The sequence below is a fragment of the Callorhinchus milii genome, unplaced genomic scaffold, assembly GCF_018977255.1.
Source record: "Callorhinchus milii isolate IMCB2004 unplaced genomic scaffold, IMCB_Cmil_1.0 Scaffold16, whole genome shotgun sequence".
Classification (NCBI taxonomy): domain Eukaryota; kingdom Metazoa; phylum Chordata; class Chondrichthyes; order Chimaeriformes; family Callorhinchidae; genus Callorhinchus; species Callorhinchus milii.
In genome coordinates, this window is record NW_024704757.1 from 9,122,166 (window position 1) to 9,140,754 (window position 18,589).

Consider the following 18,589-nt stretch of genomic DNA (forward strand, 5'->3'; position numbering starts at 1 on the left):
ATCCAGAAATACTGTACATTGTGGAGTCTTGTGGCTCAGTGGTTAGAGCACTTGCCTCGTAAGCAAAAGGACCTGGACTTGATTCTCGCACAGCAAGTTTCCTTACTCCATATGCCTCTACCTAGCTGTAATTAGGAACCCGGCTGTCAATTGATCGGTGGATTGCTTGTCTGGGGATAATAATCCCTTCTCAAAAATAATAATAATTTGGTCACTTAATCCATGACTGTTTGTGGGACACTGCTGTTTGCAATTGGCTGCTGTGTTTCACCCACAAAACATAGTCAATTCACTTTAAATTATATTCTGTGAAGCGCTTTGAGATGTCTGGAAGATGTGAAAAGGTGCTACATCAAATGCAAGGATTATTATTAGGTTTTCTGATGCAGGAGATGGCAATCAAGAGATGGTATTAAGCTAAATTATAAGGCAGGGCAGGAGACAGTCATCCTTCAGCAAACCATGCCATTACTTGACTTGGACCGTTCATTGGATAATACAAGTACAAAATTCAGTTCCCCACCAAACATCCTTGTCTTTATAAAAGACTGAAGTGTGGCAGCAAAACAGCTGGGTTAATATTTAAACTACAGACACCAATCTCCATGCTGTCACACTCTTGGCTATTTTCCCTAACTGGTTGTTTCCTTGTCAGAGCAGGTTTAATCACTGGTCCGTGATGAGTAAGCGGAACTCAGCTGTGGAACAGTTAAGCAAGTGCTCCAATTAATCTCATTACCTTTAGGTTAGGGAGAGTAAAATCATCCACAGATCCTTGTCGACACATCATGCAAAGACATGATCGGGCTTGTTTGCAATATTCATCAGAATTTGAATACTTTAGCCCTTCACTGGCAGGATGCTTGTGGATATGTATCAGCACTGGAGAGGTAATAAAAATAATGAAACATCTTTAGGGGAGGAATGGGTGGGGGGAATTAGAGGGGAATAGAAGAAACATACCAGTGTGTAGAGGTTGGTGTGCATCTTCGTTCCAGTTATCGTCTAAACATCTATATTAAAAGTGAACTTTTTTCTTCTGATGTTTCAACATATAATCACAAGATCAGCTTCCAAAGCAATGAAATTAGTGGGGTTTTTTAGCCAATTTTATTTCTGTACACCGAAGTATAATATAACAAACTGCCCGCTTGCATATTGTTTTGATGCACTGATTTGAACCTTTCAAATCGTCCCTTGTGTTACATTCTTTTGCACTGAGATTTCCCTTGGCAAGAGCAGATCTATAAGGGAGAGATGGAATCTCTCAGGACCAGCACTGCAGACGAGGTTAGGTTATCCAGGCTGATGCTGATGCCCCAGTCAAAGCAGGATGAAAAATGAATACCAAAAAAATTGCAATATATATATAGGTATAAATCAGCTATTAATAACCAGTGCAACAGTTCTTACTAATATCTATATTTCAGTCAAACTTACATTATATTTACAAATGTTATACAATCAAATCCATTAAAACTAAAACAAATAGTTTTACTTCTTAGTTTTTTTTTTAGTTTTGACCAAAAAAAATGCATTCAGGACTCCATGAATGAGGGAAGGCCTTTAAATGAAATTCACCCACTATTTATGCAACATTTCAAGAAGGAATACAAAGTATCCCAGTCCCAATAATATGAAAAATGCAGTTATATAACAAAATTGTTCTCTTCCAAACTGCAGCAGAATATAAATACATGGTGCGGAGAGCAGTTAACCAAACAGACATCAAAAGATAGATTACCGTAGACTGAACATGTACGAATAGTACAATTTGTGCATTTCAACCCTTTCTCAGGACAGTTAGTGAAACAGAATGGTGAACAGACAATTTGCTCGTCAATGCGCTGGTTGTCTCCAGATTCAATGATAAAGCAAACATTGAGAACTAGACCGTGGATCCACCACCTGGTGCACAAAGGATAAATGGTTCTTCTCGAGTCAGGCTGGTCAGGGCTTTAAGTACAATATCTGGCATGTGATCACTTATAATCTTGGGGCTGATGAGAATACTGTTGAAGGCTGAGGACTCTGACCACACTGCACGGTACCTTATTTCAGGGCGGCAGAAGCTAAATGGTAAAAGAAAAGCGAATGGGTTTAAAATGAATTGCAGAGACAAGCTGGAATTTTTTGTAAAACTGTCTCCAAAAGAATATGCTACACTTTCCACTCTCTGGTGTTCAGTTCATCCTGTCCCTTCTACTAAATTATACAATTTTGATCATATCTCATCTGCAATAAGTTTTCACCTTATAAAAGTGGCAATACTAATATTACACAAGAGAGGTTTAGATAAAGAAGGCCCTTCAGTACATTTGATCTCGTCTCACTAGAATACCCACCCTACTGCAGAGGTGTGTGGAGTAAGGAAAAATGCCTAAGGTTTCGCCCAGCCTTGTGAGGCGAGCGTGCTAACCACTTCACTATGGGACTTAGTTTTGATGATAAAACTCCTCTTATCACACCCCTCCTCCTCCCTATCTCCACCAGTCACTGCCCTGATTAGTGCCTGGATGGCTTGAGTGGGCATCACTCTTCTTTAACGAGACCGATATTCTTACAGATTTCTAAAGTACCCACCATTCATATGTATACCTCGTCAGTGAGCCTCAATAAGGCAGCGTCTTGGGACGTTCTCCAACGTGAAAGGCGCTATACAAATGTAATTTTGGTATATGGGAGTGTTACAGCTGCCGATTCTGTCTGACCCTTGTATACATAACCAGGAAGGATCGCTGTATATCAATCCGGAACTGGTAGACTGGCTAACATTTTCCTCCCTAGTTCAGGGACGCTGAACCTAATAGTGGCCCCTCAATCATTAGCCAAAATGAGTGAGATCAGCTAACTCAGCAGAGAAGAATTTCGAGCTTGGGACCTTCTCAAGTCTACACACTGGATAAACTTGCCATTGATTTTGCAGTCTTTGCTTTTCCCAGTTACTTCTTAGATTTACAACATTGCTACATAAAGTTCACATTATTGGTTGTAAAGGAAGTTTAATTATAGACATTACCTTCCTACATTGTAATCCTCCTGGATATGAATGATCTTTCCCGGAAGGAAGAGAGGATAGTTTTTGGATGGCGAAATTGGAGGCGAGCCATCAAGAAGGCTGTTGTAGGAGGAGGAACGGTGGCCCATGAGACTATGGTCTGCAAGAAGGGGGCGAGTCAGTGTCTCCTGCCTCCTACTCTCCATTTCAGTGGGGAAGTTGTCTGGATCTCCACCGAATATTTCATACCAACATCCTCTCAGGAGAATCTGATACTGAAGAGGTAAAACAGGATGGCTAAAAAGCTGGCAGGTTATTCAAATGTGTGTGTGTGTGTCCCAACCCACATACCCATCTCTCAGCATTCTGTACATAAGCCTTGCAGGTCTTCAGCAAGAACACACTGTTTCAGGTTATTTTGATGTTGCCTCTCCTTTCCTCTATTACTGAGGTAGAGAAGACTGTGTCCTGGAAGAAGACTCCAATACCAAAGGCAAAATATGCCATAGAGAAGGCTTGTTATTTCTGGGTAGTTTGCTATAACCAACACTGACAATAGTAGGCAATAGACTACAATGCTTACCTTTGGGTCAGTGCAAGAAAACTATAGCCTCCATCTAACCAATGTTTTCACCCCCATGTGTGTAAAATTCATTTAGCACCACTGCAATGGCTCTATATTAAGTAGATACACAATAAAACTGTGGAACCACCATTTCTTCTACAGCAGTCAAGATAGGACAATATCCTTCATAGACTGAATATTCCGGTGCTCTCCATTATGTATTTATACGCTAGCCCTGAACTAAACCTTGCTGTTCTGTAGATAAAACATGCCCATTGTTTTCAGAAGTGTCATTAAACAAGTCATTGCATTGTCCTGTGCAGAATAGTTTCCTACCTTAGGCCTATTGCAATTGGCAACTATTCTTAGTATTCTTCTTTTCAAATCTTCCATGTTGCAAAGGCTTAGCCTGCGAACGACACAGTAAACAGGAATATTATATACACTATCATCATTATCATACAGGAATAAAAGCTTAAACTGTACAGGGTTTCCACCAACCTTGGGACAAAATCCTTTCCCACAATCACCGATATGATAAAATCTTTGGTGTAATCAGCCAAAGTCTTGCTGGAGAAGAGAGAATTTAAAATGGTTAGGTTTCCTTAGTATAGCATACTAAGCAACAGCAACAACAAAATTATATTTGTATAGCGCCTTTCACGTCGGGAGGATATCCCAAGGCCCTGGACAGACAAGAGCTTCAGACTCGAGCTGGGGGTCGGGATCAGGAGGGTGAGGGGCGGGCGGTGGGGAGCAGGGAGATCAAAAGCACGGTCAACGGAGGGTCTTGACGGGAGCCAATCAGGAGAGCCTCGGTCTTGTTGATGTTCAACTGAAGAAAGTTAGCTCTCATCCAGAACTTGATGTCCGACACACATTCTGTCAGGACAGCAGTGGTCTTGGCGTCAATGAGCACATTACATCTCGGTAAACAATTTATCATTAACATCTTTAACATTCACCTGAACTGGTAGTTGGGACTTGGGTTCAATGTCTCATCCAAAAGACGGCACCTCCGACAATGCAACACCCCGCAGCACTGCATTGGAGTGTCATCTGAGACTATGTAAAGTTCCAACGTGGGCTTGAACCCACAACCTTCTGACTCAGAGGTGAGAGTGTGCCAGGCTAACACACAATATGGTCAAGAGGCCTGGTGTACTGTAAAATATTCTTCAAGACTGAATTACATGCAGGGTAAAGAGCTGTGCATATGTCAAGGAGTAATTTATCAGAATGTACCAATTACTGGATCATTGCTGGCTAACTCCATTTCTTTAATGAGATCAATGTCAGTCGTGGTAAATGCAGCTAATCTGTGTGCAAAATGCAACTCCTCTCCTCAGCAAATGGGATGTACTGGGAATTGAATCCTGAACCTTCTCAACTCAATCTCAGCCCTCAACACCCCACCCCCCGAGATGTTAACACAATGCACTTATCAAGGCATAAACAGGCAAAGTTTTAATGAATATAGTAAGTGCAAACGTTTCATTGCTCTACCTCTCTCACCTCAGTAACCCTCCTGGTGGAGAGAATGCGTAGCATTTGAGCCCTGGATAAGATTTGTGAAGCATTATAGCAAGGATTGTGGCAGCGCCTGCCCCCAGGCTGTGTCCAGTTACAACAAGTTTATACTCCTGGAGGAGGAAAAAGGAGTGTAATTCACTGCACAAGTTCTTAAATGAATACCTTTCAAAACATTTGCTGGAGATCTAGCAACACTGCTAATGAGGCTGAATAAGTAAATTGAACATTCAAACTGTCAAGATAGCAATCTGTCAAACAGCACCAACGGTTAAAGAATTCATTTTGTTTTTTGTGATCATTTTACATTCCTGGCACAAATGAAAATGAGGGGGGATTTAGAGTGAATTGTGTCTAATAGACTCTGACTTTTGGAGCCTCAGAAATTGAATTTGCTAGAAAAAAAACTACATTCACAAATGCATGCTGAGGAAAAGGGAGGGTCAGCCAGCCTGAACAAGCCTCGCAGCACCTCCAGGAATCGGAATTTGCTTAAATGTTGTTCACGCAAAGTGATTCATCAACCCAACCCGAAGGGCTAATGAGTTGTGAAAAAGCCTGCATAGAGAATACTGGAGCAGAGCAATACAACAACAACAACAAAGTTACATTTATAGAGAGCCTTTCACGTCGGGAGGACATCCCAAGGCGCTGGACAGTCAGGGGTCAGGACCCAAGCATGGGGGAGGGATAGGGGAGGGTGAGGGAAGGCAGAGAGTTGGGAGGGCGACTAAAGGCACAATCGAAGAGGCTGGTCTCGAAATCGGCCTTGAAGGAGGCAAGGGAGGAAGCGAGGCAAAGGGACCGTGGGATGGAGTTCCAGAGTGTGGGGGCAGAGAGGTAGAGCGGGTCGAGCGGGAGACATGGAGCAGGCTGGAGCCCGATGAACGGAGGGAGCGGGCAGGTTGGTTAGGGAGTCAGCAGGTCAGAGAGGTAGGAGGGGGCAAAACCATGGATGGCCTTGAAAGTGAGGACGAAGATGTTGAATTCGAATATTCTTAAATCAGTAAATGAAACACAGCAAATAATCTTCCAAGCAACGCTGCTAACATTGAAACTGTCAGATAGCAAATTTAAACAGCACCAATTGGCAAGGGGGAAACTTGAAACAAAACATTAGAAAATTCAGACATGATGTTGTGCTTGTACAAAATAACTAATACCCTGGTGCTTTGCAGCAACTAAATCTAAAGGACAGAATGATCCTCCCATTCTTTGTTGTACTAAGAATATAGAATGACCAAAAAACACATGAATTCTTTTAACCATCTGTGCTATTTGACAAAATATGTCACCTGTAGTTTGTGGGTTTTAACCCTAATAACACTTCTCAGAAACCTATTCAATGCGCTGCCCATTACTAAGTACAAATTAGCATTATAAACTTTCAGGGAAGAGCAGTTCTCTGTACATTTATGAGTTTTTGAGCCAGGGATTACACCTGGACTTTCTACCAGGAGTACAGTACAGTAACAGGAATTTGTAATTGTAATAGATTTCCTTGGTTGTGCTGTACCAGCTTTCTCCAGTAAACAATTCCTGTCCCCTTAAGGCTATGCTTTTGCAGACAAGGATGTAGCCCCAAAGTTCCTCACCAGCTTCTGTTTAAATTGCAGCATTTTTTAATACAGGATCGCATAAGGGTTTTTATGGTTTAAAAAAAGAGTTAAAGATCATAAAGACTTACAGGAGCGATAACAAAGGCTTGGCTGAGAATTCCATCAGTAACCAGTTTCCTGTAGATATAACTGGCTGCGTGTAAAATCCCCTTGAGAAAAAAAAGTAGAACATTATTCCTGTACATTGTAATATAACCAGTTCATCTGCTCAGTAGTTTTTAAACTATGCAAGCCATTTAAGTTTTTAAACTATGTAAACCAGAAAAAGTATTTAATCCCTAGCTACACTGACACTCAGCATGTTGTGTACACTGTGGGAAAAGGGTAGAAAGAGGCACTCCTTTTTTTTTAAAGAGATGCTACGGTTGAGTTCTGTGGGCACTTAGAGAACCAGTGGGAGCTTGTCCAGGTAGCTAATGTTCATTTGTGAGCCAAGGTATTGGCAGACAGTTTTTAAGTCCCCTGAGACGCTACCCTGCGTGAAAGGCGCTATGTAAGTACAAGTTGTTGTTGTTGTAGACTGGTGGTGGGGAATTAGAGCTCAATCCAGTTTTCACCAGACACTGACATACACATTCCAATGTGTGTTGGGGGGGGGGGGGGGGTGAGTGAAAGGGAGAGCTGGAATTATGGATGCTTTCCCCCCTCCCTAGCTCAGTGCCTAAAGCTTCTACCATCTGTCGCTCTATCTAAAATCAGCTAACTCGGCACAACTAACTGGGAATCAAATCAGCCTCTGGTTTGGTCAGTCAGCAGGGTTTGAACAAAGGCTCAAAATGGTTTAAATTTGGAAGCAACAGAATGGTTTGGTTTCCTGGGGAATAGATAGTGGCACTCAGCGCTACAGCACAGCCATCAAGAGATTGCATCATCAGTTTACATTGAAAGTTTTAAGCTCCTGCCGGATTCCTGCTGATCTAGGTAGAACCCAGCAGCCGTAGAAACAGACATAACACTATTGAAATCTCACCGAACTCTTTCAAAGCAAATCAGAGGCACATAAAATTACAGCCGAGTATGAATTCTTACGTGCACTAAAAACATGCACTTTTCTAAATTTCTTTTTCAACTGAAAAAAATCAAACTGTATAACAGTGTGCGCGTGTTTGTTTGTGGGGGGGAGAGGGGATTATTTTCAATGAGAGATTTGCCATCCTTAATGAAAAGTAAAACCCAGGACACAGAGAGTGAATTACACCCCTCAGAAATAACATTTGTAATTGAACAAGTGCTCACTTCACCTAGATAAGCAGTTTAAACGTATTACCATAGAACAAAAAAAGAAAAATCCATTGTGGTTGGTTAAATATTTCACCTGAGCTCATACTACACACACAGGTTCAAGTAGTTTTGCAGATTCCAATATAGACTTTCATTTTTCTACCCGGTCCATGAGAAAATGTCCTGTGCAATTTCAAGCTTAGGTTAAAAGGAACTGGGTAATTTTTGGTATAGTAATTACAGCTAAAGCCAACACCTACTTACCTTATGTGCAAAGCATCCTTCTGACATACCATCTATGTTCAAATTTTCACATTCTGTGGATAAGTCCGTCAAAACATCCTGCAGGTAATACATTCACTATAATGATGCCAGGAACTTAGAAAATAAACATTTTAGCAAAATGGTAACAATAAACTTTAGTCTGTCGTTCTCTTTCAGGTGGAACCATAGGCTCCACAAGCTTCTTCCTGCCATGTACATTATTCCTCTTTAACGTTTATCCAATTCCCTATTAAAGGTCTCACTTTCAATAAGCAAGTTCTAACAGTACAAATTAATTTCTTCCAACTTCGAGTGACAATCCTGAACTTATAGCCCTCACGTATTTTTCACCATTTATCCTCAAACCTATCAGAATTGTGAAGACCTCTGTAAGTCCTCTGTTAACAGATCCGTTAAATACAGAACTTATCTTAGCTAATGATATCCTTTAAATGTCACTGTGTTGCTGCAGTAACAGATTCTTGTCATTAGGGTAACTGGAGAGAAGCTCAACAGCAACAATGCAGCACTGTGTCAGGTTTCTGCACAGCGCAGCCTTGTGGCTGAAATCAGATGGATCAACATTTGTAAACATAATCATATAATAAACCTTGCATTTGATATTCTGCAAAAGGCAAACAATGAAAGTTCAAACAAAAACGATTCATTGGGAGCACCAAGTCAAGATTCTGGGATCAACACTATTCGTAACCGTGAACAGAACAGTTCTGGGACAGTACTTCTACACCTCTTAAAAGTAAATTTAAGTCACTTTAGCTCAGTTGGCGACACCCACGCCAAGTCAAAACGTTCTGCCTCTCTCCCCACACCTTCAGATGAACCATTAAACTGAGGGGTCCCTTGAAGATTCCATGGCATGAGTGGAAAGAACATGGCTGTTAGTGGGACGTTGGTATGTGCAAACTAACTGCCGTGTTCATCTACAAATCCATAGTCGCTATACACTGGATCCTGTGAAGCGCTTTAAGATGATCAACGACGCTCTTTATATTATAGTATATATTATAATAAATAATAATTATAATCGTAATAATCATATGAAAACTCACCCGAAGCGAAAGAGTTCCTCGAACAGCCACCAGCACAGCCTCAGTTTTATGATCCAGGGCCACATAGAATGGAATTTCATAAATCTGAGTGCGCAGAGATGCGGGGGTGGGTGGGGGTGGGTGGGAGAGAGGAAACAAAATGAGCATGTTTTATAACAGGAGATTGCAGCATCTTGGCCACTGATAAAGACACCTCACTTTTCCGAGCAAACAAATCATACCTCAACAATAGACGATCAACAATTAGATTATAGGGATATAGAAGTAGAAGGAGATTTACAGCAAGAATAACTTGTACCAGGAATTGTAATCCAGTGGCTGGCCTAGTTTCTCTTGCTCTTACCTTGTTGTGAAAGCTTATATGAATGAAGTCCCGGTACTGTAACCCTGTGATTTTAATCATGGACGTCAAATGGCAGCCAAGGTGATCACCACCGACGATGTCAGACTCGGCTGCTGGGCTTATGCAACTGAGGAGATTAGTTCAATGTCAAGCTTAGAGGCACCAGATGTTTCTGACCGTTCGGCAAGTTTAATACAGTCGCTGCACATCTCTTTATAGTAATGTCCTCCCTCCCTCCCTGGTTAACGCAAACCACAAAGTCCGTTTGTGGTCTTGTTAACCCAACCCGCAAATTGACCCACACACACTGTAAGAAGATACTCTTTTGGATAATGGGCTTTTATTTTTAAATATAAAAAGTGTAGAACTTACCAACGACAATCACGGCTGAGGTTACAGAATCCAGTTAACGGGTTAGTAAAGACGTAGATGGGCCAGCCATAGGCTGCCACCGCAAACAGCATATAGTGAGCTGCGTTGTCCAACTCCATATCCAGCTCCTCAGGCTGCAAAAAGAACAGATATCGTTTACAAGCTACACAGCCCACATGTCAGCCTTCGGCTTGCTGAAAATACAAAGTAAATTGTCACGGGTTTGCTTTCTGATTTACTTCCTGCTTTTCCACGAAGATGGGGTATTGTTCCTCAGGATGGCGTGCGTTCGCAGAGTGTTTGGCTGTGATTAACATCTTTAATGTTAATGTATCAAACCCGGGCTATTCCAAACTGTCAGCAATGACTGTGGCCAGTACATTCTCACTACCACCCTTCAGTACTGGGCAACATCCTTCACTACAGTGGATTTCATAGTCACATGGGCACATTTTTCTCCTTAGTATGATGAATAACCAATTTTCCTTCAGTATAAAAAGCCCATCGATCTCTCCTATTGTTAAAGACGTACAATTATACTCAGGCTGACCAAATATCTGCAAATTATATTGTGTCTGAAATTTGACATGGACCCTGATGTTGAATAGGTTACTTATGTAAAAAGCTGCTTGTAGTTTAAGAGGAGACTGCCGTCTTATTCATGAACTCACCACTGTAGCCACTGCCGGGTTATGACAGACCACCTCAGGCTCCCGGGTTTGTTCTATCTTGTCCTGCTCTTGGTGAAGAAGTGACAACCCAGCTGCTATGTCACTGGGCACCAGGTCTGTGTCCTGGAGACATTTCAAGGGAAATGGAAGAACAGTCAATCATTTCAATGGATGACATGAGAGTGATCAAGGTGCAATTTATCAAGTGTAAAGTTTGGTTTGTACTTCTGTGGGCAAAGCTCAATCTGACTCAATCTAGCTGCAGCAGTGCACAGAAGTTTATACAACATACCATAAAAAATCCACCGAAGAGTTCCCCCAGGCTGGAAAAGGCAGTTCGGACCTCGTCATCCTGCATAATACAACAGCACAACAGCTTCAGCCTGTGCTCCCAGACCCGGGCAGCCACCGTCCTGGCCTTGTACAGCAACTGATCCGACTCACTGCTCTCCAAGTTGTGGTTCAGATAGTATTCGAATTTCTTTGGTTTGCCCAGAGGATCGAAGACGACCAACACAGCAACCAGGGTGAAAAATAAGATAATCCAGCTGTGCAAACACAGAGTCCCAAGTCAGCATAAACCTTACTTTAAATGAATCTATAAAGCAATTCTCTTACATTGTCGTTTGTTTCTGTCTGTCCAGTTCCTAATCTTCCACCAGCATTTCCACTCATTCAACCTCAATACAATAAATTGAACATTTAACCAGGTGAAAGTTGGGAGTTTCTTCAATATCGCTCCCCCCTTCCCCCCCCAATAAAGCTTCAAAAGGCAAGTTGATTAGCTGGCATAATACAAAATCTATATATATATACACACACACACACTCCTTTCACATTGGAAGGAAGACTCAAAGCACTGAGACGCTATTGGAAAAGAGAAGGGAGTTTCTCCTGATGAATTGGCCAACTGGTGATTATTTTACAGCACCTTTTCATGTCAACAGCTCAAAGCACTTTACTGGTAAGTACTGTCAAGTATAGTTGCAGTATTTTGTGCCAGAAAATTTCCACAGACGAATTAACCAGAAAAGAATTATTCACCAAGAGCAGAATTATTCACCAGGAGGAAACCCTTCTCTTTCGAATAGTCATCGAATCATTTAGCATCAAGTAAAATAGAGATTTATTTTAGTACCTCTGTATAATAAATAATAATCGTTGCATTTGATATAGCGCCTTACCACGTCTTTGGGACGACTCAAAGCGTTTCACAGAATATACTGCAAAGTGAATTGACAATATATTCGTAGACGAAACACGGCAGGCAATTGCGCACAACAGTGTCCCACAAGCAGTCGTGGATTGAAGTGACCAATTTATTAATTGTTTTTTTTGAGGGACTATTATCAGGCATGTGGAGTAAGGAAACTTTCCCAAGGTTTCGCCTTGCCAGGAATCTAACCCAGATTTCTGTCGCTTGCGAGGTGAGCCCTCTGACACTGAGCTACAGGACTCCACGAGTCACATGTTGCATATAAAGTTCCATCTGTGACCAGGGCTCCCTCTGCCTCCTCGTCTTCCTTGACCACTCTGCTGCCTTCAATACCGTTGATCACTTTATCCTCATCCACCGCCTCTCCTCTCACCTCAACCTTCATGGTTCTGTCCTTGACTGGTTCAGATCGTACCTCTCATATCACCTCCACTTCATCTCCACAAACGGTTTCTCCTCTAGTCTCCGCACCATCTCGTGCGGCGTTCCTCAGGGCTCTGCCTTGGCCCCCTCCTCTTCAATATCTATATGCTCCCTCTTGGCAACATCATCCGCAGACATGGGGTCAATTTCCACATGTATGCGGATGACATCCAACTGTACCTCTCTGCCTCCACCCTTGACTCCAGGACTACTGCTGCGCTGACAGAATGTCTGTCGGACATCAAGTCCTGGATGAGAGCTAACTTTCTACAGTTGAACGTCAACAAGACCGAGGCTCTCCTGATTGGCTCCCGTCAGCGCCTCCACACCTCAGGCGCTGACAGCATCACCATCCAAGGATACACACTCCACCTCACTGAGCCAGTCCGGAACCTTGGGGTCTTGTTTGACCCTCAACTATCCTTTCTACCCCACATCCATGCCACGACCCGCTCTGCCTTCCCCCACCTCCGCAACATCGCCCAGCTCCACCACTGTCTCACACCACAGGCCGCCAATACTCTCATACACTCATTCATAACATCCAGGCTCGACTACACAAACTCCCTGCTTGTTGGCCTCCCCAACTCCTCCCTCCATAGGCTGCAGATCATCCAGAACTCTGCAGCCCGTGTCCTCTCCCACACCAGGCTCCGCAATCCTATCACCCCCATCCTCGCCGGACTCCACTGGCTTCCCATCACACAGAGGATACAGTTCAAAATCCTGGTGCTCATCTTCAAAGCCCTCCATGGCCTAGCTTCCCCCTACCTCTGTGACCTCCTAACCCCCTACCAAACTTCCCGCTCCCTCCGCTCAGAGAGCTCCGGCCTGCTTCACGTCCCCATCCCACCCACCCCACATTGGCAGGCAGGCCTTCGGCCACTCTGCCCCCACCCTCTGGAACTCCATCCCACAGTCCATCCGCCTCGACCTCTCCCTCGCCTCCTTCAAGACCTGTCTCAAAACCTTCCTCTTCAACCATGCCTTCAATCACCCACCTTCACCCCCTACTCTCCACCCTCCCTGATCCCAATCCACAGCTCGGGTCCAAAACACTGATTGTCCAGCACCTTGGGGTGTCCTCCCGACGGGAAAGGTGCTGTACAAATGTAATTTTGTCGTTGTTACAGTGTCAGCCTGGACTGTGAGCTCAAGTCCAATTGTGAGTCTTGAACAGACAGGCAAGAGAGTTAGTAGTCTCTGTGCTTTAACTTAAACGTTACTCACTCACCTGACAACGATGGCTAGGATAACACCAACAATCAAAGTAGATGAACAGTCCAAGCTTTCATCACTAACCCAGATGATACCCAGAATTCCCCAAATGACCTCAGGCAAGTAGAGAATGGCACGAATATAAATCAGTGTGGGGATCGCCCGCCTTGGGCCTGGGTTAGTGATAGTACCTGCAAAGAGACCCAAATAAATATAGTCATGAACAATGTGCAACAAATTATTAAGTGTCCAATATTCTTCCACTCCAACTATTGTGTATGACAAATTATATTTATACTGTGACTGGCTCAGTGAGTCACACATCAGACTTGGGAGCAGCAGTTTCTCTCTGTCTTTGACAAAAACAGGATGATGTGTAAAACAAAAAAAATGGTGAGGATACGTACTGGAATCTCTCATTTGGCTCCACAATCACCAGTCTGGCTCATCAATGAGAGACTTCCATGTGCTGATATCTCCTCAACCCCGTGAAGCCCAAATCCCTAAGCGTCTGACAATCACCGTGAAAGATGTCAGTGCTTCATACTGTTCAAGTGTATGGTTACTGCTCAGGGTTATAGATGGATAAACTAATCCCATTCACAGACCCCTGTATGCCAGTTTGCAGAGATAACTAACAACCACTGGGTGAGAATACAGGGGAAACTCTTAAAGCATAACAAATGATAAACTGTATTGTTGGAGGTACCATTTTTCAGATGAGTAGTTAAGTGGGGGTGCTGTTCCCCAATTTTGGTTGATGCTGAAAGATCTTTTAGCGTCAAAATGAGGATTAAAAAAATGCAATTCTTAACTTTGTAAAGGTTTGAGAGATATACAGGACAAACAATCAGCACAGGAGGTATTAGACATGTTCCTGGGAATTAAAAAGATTAAACATCAGAATAAATACATATAATCTATAGTCTTGTTACACAGAATAGCAGCTCACTGGCTGCTGGGCAAGGTGATACATTGCAGTCAAAAACACAACTTCTGGTATTTACCTTGCATACTAACACCAACAATTATACATGAATTGAGGATGATCCCAGCCAGAAGCACCATTAAGACAAGAAGATAGTTGCGGAGTTGCTCTCCTCCTTTACATTCAAACTGCTCTTTATAAGTGAAGTAGAAAACTAGGATCCCAATCCACCTAGAAAAGGAACAGACAAAAGTTAGCCATTTTTTCAAAAGGTTAGAACAGCAGGTATACAAGGAGCACATGCCAATACAACTACGTTGGCTTTATATTTGGCTCACAGAAAGAGTGCAACAGACCCTCTCAAACCAATATAAAAGTACTGTTCCACAGTCCTATTGTTAAACCAATCAGTTTGAATATATATTTCTAACCTCTTTGATTCCACGATCAGATAATGCTCTGCTGAAAGGCTGCCTCCATAAAATTATCCTATCTTTTCACCTGTTATACATTTTCAGCACTTTCCGCTTTTATTTCAGAAAGCCAGTACTTGGTCCTTCTGAGGTGTTTGCCTAAACATCTCAAAAGTAACTCATGTGTGAACTGTTTCAAGATGTTTTGATGCGATAAAGCACTTTATCAAACACAAGAACTATTATCATGCAAGAGCGATCAAATTAAACAACACAGATAAAGTGAGGACCGGAAGAAAATATTGGTTTTCCTGGCCAGTCCTATTTTGTAATGCCACCTCACCCTACCTCACTCACACCCTACTTCTTCCTTCAATTTGCAGCTCTATCAGGTGCACTTTGCACGCAGATACAGAAGCCCTTTACCCAATCATGCTTTGGGCCCTCTCCTCCAGGAGGTGCTGAGGTCGGGTTCACCGCTGTTGTGGACATGTACCTGTTCTGGCTGAGTCTTTGTAGCGATTACTGGTAAGCTATTCAACTATTGAGGCGTAACAGCCAGGCCAATGCTATGCTTATATCCATGTATATGGATTGTCCAGCAGATGGTGGTGTACAGTAATCAAGAGCAAAAATCATAACTAATTTAGAGCTGTTGATCAACTGTGGATCAAGAGGATCTTAATATAATATACTATCTTATTGTAATAGCAAGACGAGCAAAGGTTCCAAATCAATCCAAAGTTTGATTCAACAGGAAAAGCCTCACAAGAAAAACACTTACATCACCTCACAGCGCTCAATCCACAATTTCAAGAAAATTACGTAGCAAACAATTAAAGTAATACAGTATAGTTTTACTGTTTCTGGTACAGGGAAGCCTCTCCTCTGGCCTTATAAAAATACTTATTGCATTTGATGTAGTGCCTCATTAAGTTGAGACATCTTAAAGCATTTCATGGGAGGTTTCTGTGTAAATACTATATTTGTATGCAAACCGAGCAGCCAATGTTTGCATAGCATTGTGCCAAAATAGCCATGAATTTAATGTCTAACAGGACCGCAGTTTAACATTTGATCTGAAGTACAGCATCTCCCCCAGCAACACATTGGAGTGTTATCCTACCCACAAGTTCAAGCGCCCAACATGAGACTTCAACTCACAGGAGAGTGCGAAGAACTGAGCCGGACTGACTCCATTGCAACAGCTTTTGTTTTTGTTGAGTTTTTGTACAGGTTTCTAAAATATAATTCAGGCTTCAACCATAGAAATTTGCCTCCTGCCCATTCCTGCAATTCACAATGGGGAGGCATTGCTCATTGTAATGATTTTTCCCCAAAACCAGAATTCAAGCCACGGATCTCTCTCTCTCGCTCTTCCCTTCCAGGGTCTGAACTTCGCTCGAAGCAGCATTAACGCTGCCCCGAACAGGGTCTCGATTTAATAATAGTCCCTGCATTTGATATATAAAATCTCAAATGACTTCGCTTGGCTTGAGTAAAAGTAAGTAACAGTAACTATATCTATAGGCAAATCTGGCTAAGGGAGGGGTTGGACTCGCTAAAGGAGTACAGCACCAACCCACGATTTATCGTTAATTCACAGAGTTTTTTTTTTACTCCTGGTTACTCTTACAACACGTCAGACCGGAACGCAGCCCAAACTGACACGACAACGCGCTGCACGGTGGGAGCTGCCGTCCTTTGGATGAGACGTTATAAGCCGAGGTCCCGTCTGCCGGTTTCAGGTCGGACGTCAAGGGAACCCCCCCCTCACGGTGTCATTTGAAAAGAGAAGGGAGCTCCTCACCCCCTGGCCGTCCCGGTCAACAACGCCGACGCCGGCGACCGACAACAACGACGCCGACGACCAACAACAACAACAACGACAACGCCGCCATAAATAAGGAAAGAAAAAGGCGAGAACGACTGCAGATGGGCCGGAAATCCGAAAAGAAAAGGAACGATAAAACAGAAGTGGCTGCGAACCGCGCCCACATCTGCGGAGAAGAAAGGAAAGTGAGGCAACGTTTGGGGGAGAGGTGGAGGAGGAGGAGGTGGAGGAGGAGGGGGTCCACCACCATCTTTGGTCAGAACAGAACCAAATAAAATCGGGCCACTGACTCCCAATAGCCGTTTGCGGGGCTGGGGGTTGGGCTGCGGCGCTTCACCTACGAAACCACAACCGGTCACTTTCCTGTGAGGCGCTCTCGTTAATCATTGGCGTTAACTTAAAAAGAGCTAATTTTGATCAGACGAGGCCCCTCCGCTCACTCACCACCCGACCCTGATCAGCAGCTCGAAGGCTCCGGGGAAGACCAGGTCGTCGCTCGCCAGGGCCCAGCGCCGCCCGAACACCACCAGCCCCGGCATGGCGCCGGCTTCCCCCCCCCACCCGAGAGCCGAGCCGAGCCGACGGGGGGGGAATAGCAGGTTACACGGCGGCCCGCGGGGCACCGAGTGACGAGCTCCGAGCTGGGGCTGGCGGAGCCATATCAGCGGCCCACCTCCTGCTCCTCCCCCCGCTCCCTCTCCCTGTGGTGCCCGCGGCAATAACAGCCCGACGCAACCGCGCAGTCCCCGCTCAAAGGTTCCGCCCTGTGACACCTCTCCTCCTCCTCCTCCTCTCCTCTCCTCTCCCCCCCAATGAGGCAGAGGGAAGCAGATCCACTCAGGGTGCAAAAAAAAACAATTCTTACCTTGTGGGTATCTTTTATGATTCGTTTTATTTTCTCGCTCTCGTGCCTTAAATGTGTGTTTTTTGTTGTTGTTGTTGTTGCCCAAATGCTTTGTCCATTTCCCTTTCGAATGAACCCTCAACTGATCCAAGAAAGTTCCCAACCACAGATCTGTGCATTTGAAAGGTTTTTTTTCTCTATCTCTCTCTCTCTCCACATCCATTCAGTTTGGGCTTTTCGTGGTTTTATGGTTTTCTTTTTTTTAAAAAAAAACACACACACCCACACACACACAAGTACGCAGCTCTTTATTCTGTGCAGCTAATGTTCTTTTCGTGTTTGATTAAACTACCCAAAGTGATGAAGCTCCAATAAAGATCTGTGAAGATGAGTAGTTGTGTTTTTGTGTTTGTAGCTCTCTTGTGCATTTGAGTTTCTGCTCAGTTACAATGCATCAGCCATTCTGTCCACAGCTTCAGTCACTTAGTGAATAATAATCCTTGTATTTCATATGGCGCTTTTCACATCTTCTCGATGTCTCAAAGCGCTTCACAGAATAGACTGTAAAGTGAATTGACTGTATATTTGGGTGCAAAAATCTATTTAGCCAGGATGGGGAGCAGTCCAGCCTGATTCTGTCCTCAGCCAATATGCACAGAAAGTAACACAGGAGAAACAATCTTGCAGAAACAACAGCTCTCGTGATCAAAAGATTGAATCTTGGAATTTCTTGCATCTCACTCACCTAAGAGTTATATAACACAGTTACAAAGAGTAGGGCTAATGTACACATTAGGAGATATTAATTACATTGAATTTTACATTGTTCACTATTTCTTTTGGTTTCTTTAATTTTTTTGTTTCTTTTTGACACTAAAGAATTTAGTCTTTTCTGATTAATGGACAATTTAATGACAAAATGTCTTTGTGATCCAAGACTTTGCACTTTTTGTTTCAAAATAAGAAGAGTGAAGATGGAGGAGTTTACTGAATGCATTTTATCGTAAATGTTTTAACCTTGGTTTAGCTATATTGCAAGAATTCTTTGTATATTAAACCT

At 43.2% G+C, this 18,589-nt stretch overlaps 1 protein-coding gene across 1 annotated transcript; it reads right to left on the bottom strand.

The window, feature by feature from the left end:
• Window positions 1-1,087: 1,087 nt before the first annotated feature.
• On the bottom strand, window positions 1,088-17,243 carry daglb (diacylglycerol lipase, beta). Its single transcript, XM_007893582.2, has 15 exons — window positions 17,130-17,243; window positions 14,518-14,669; window positions 13,527-13,701; window positions 10,946-11,201; window positions 10,654-10,776; window positions 9,983-10,116; window positions 9,611-9,737; window positions 9,268-9,351; window positions 8,198-8,275; window positions 6,781-6,861; window positions 5,079-5,206; window positions 4,065-4,133; window positions 3,900-3,972; window positions 3,020-3,273; window positions 1,088-2,072 (listed from the first exon to the last, which is right to left on the bottom strand). Exons 1-15 carry the CDS (start codon window positions 17,222-17,224, stop codon window positions 1,889-1,891), a joined length of 2,013 nt encoding a protein of 670 aa, XP_007891773.1. The 5' UTR covers window positions 17,225-17,243; the 3' UTR covers window positions 1,088-1,888.
• Window positions 17,244-18,589: the final 1,346 nt, after the last annotated feature.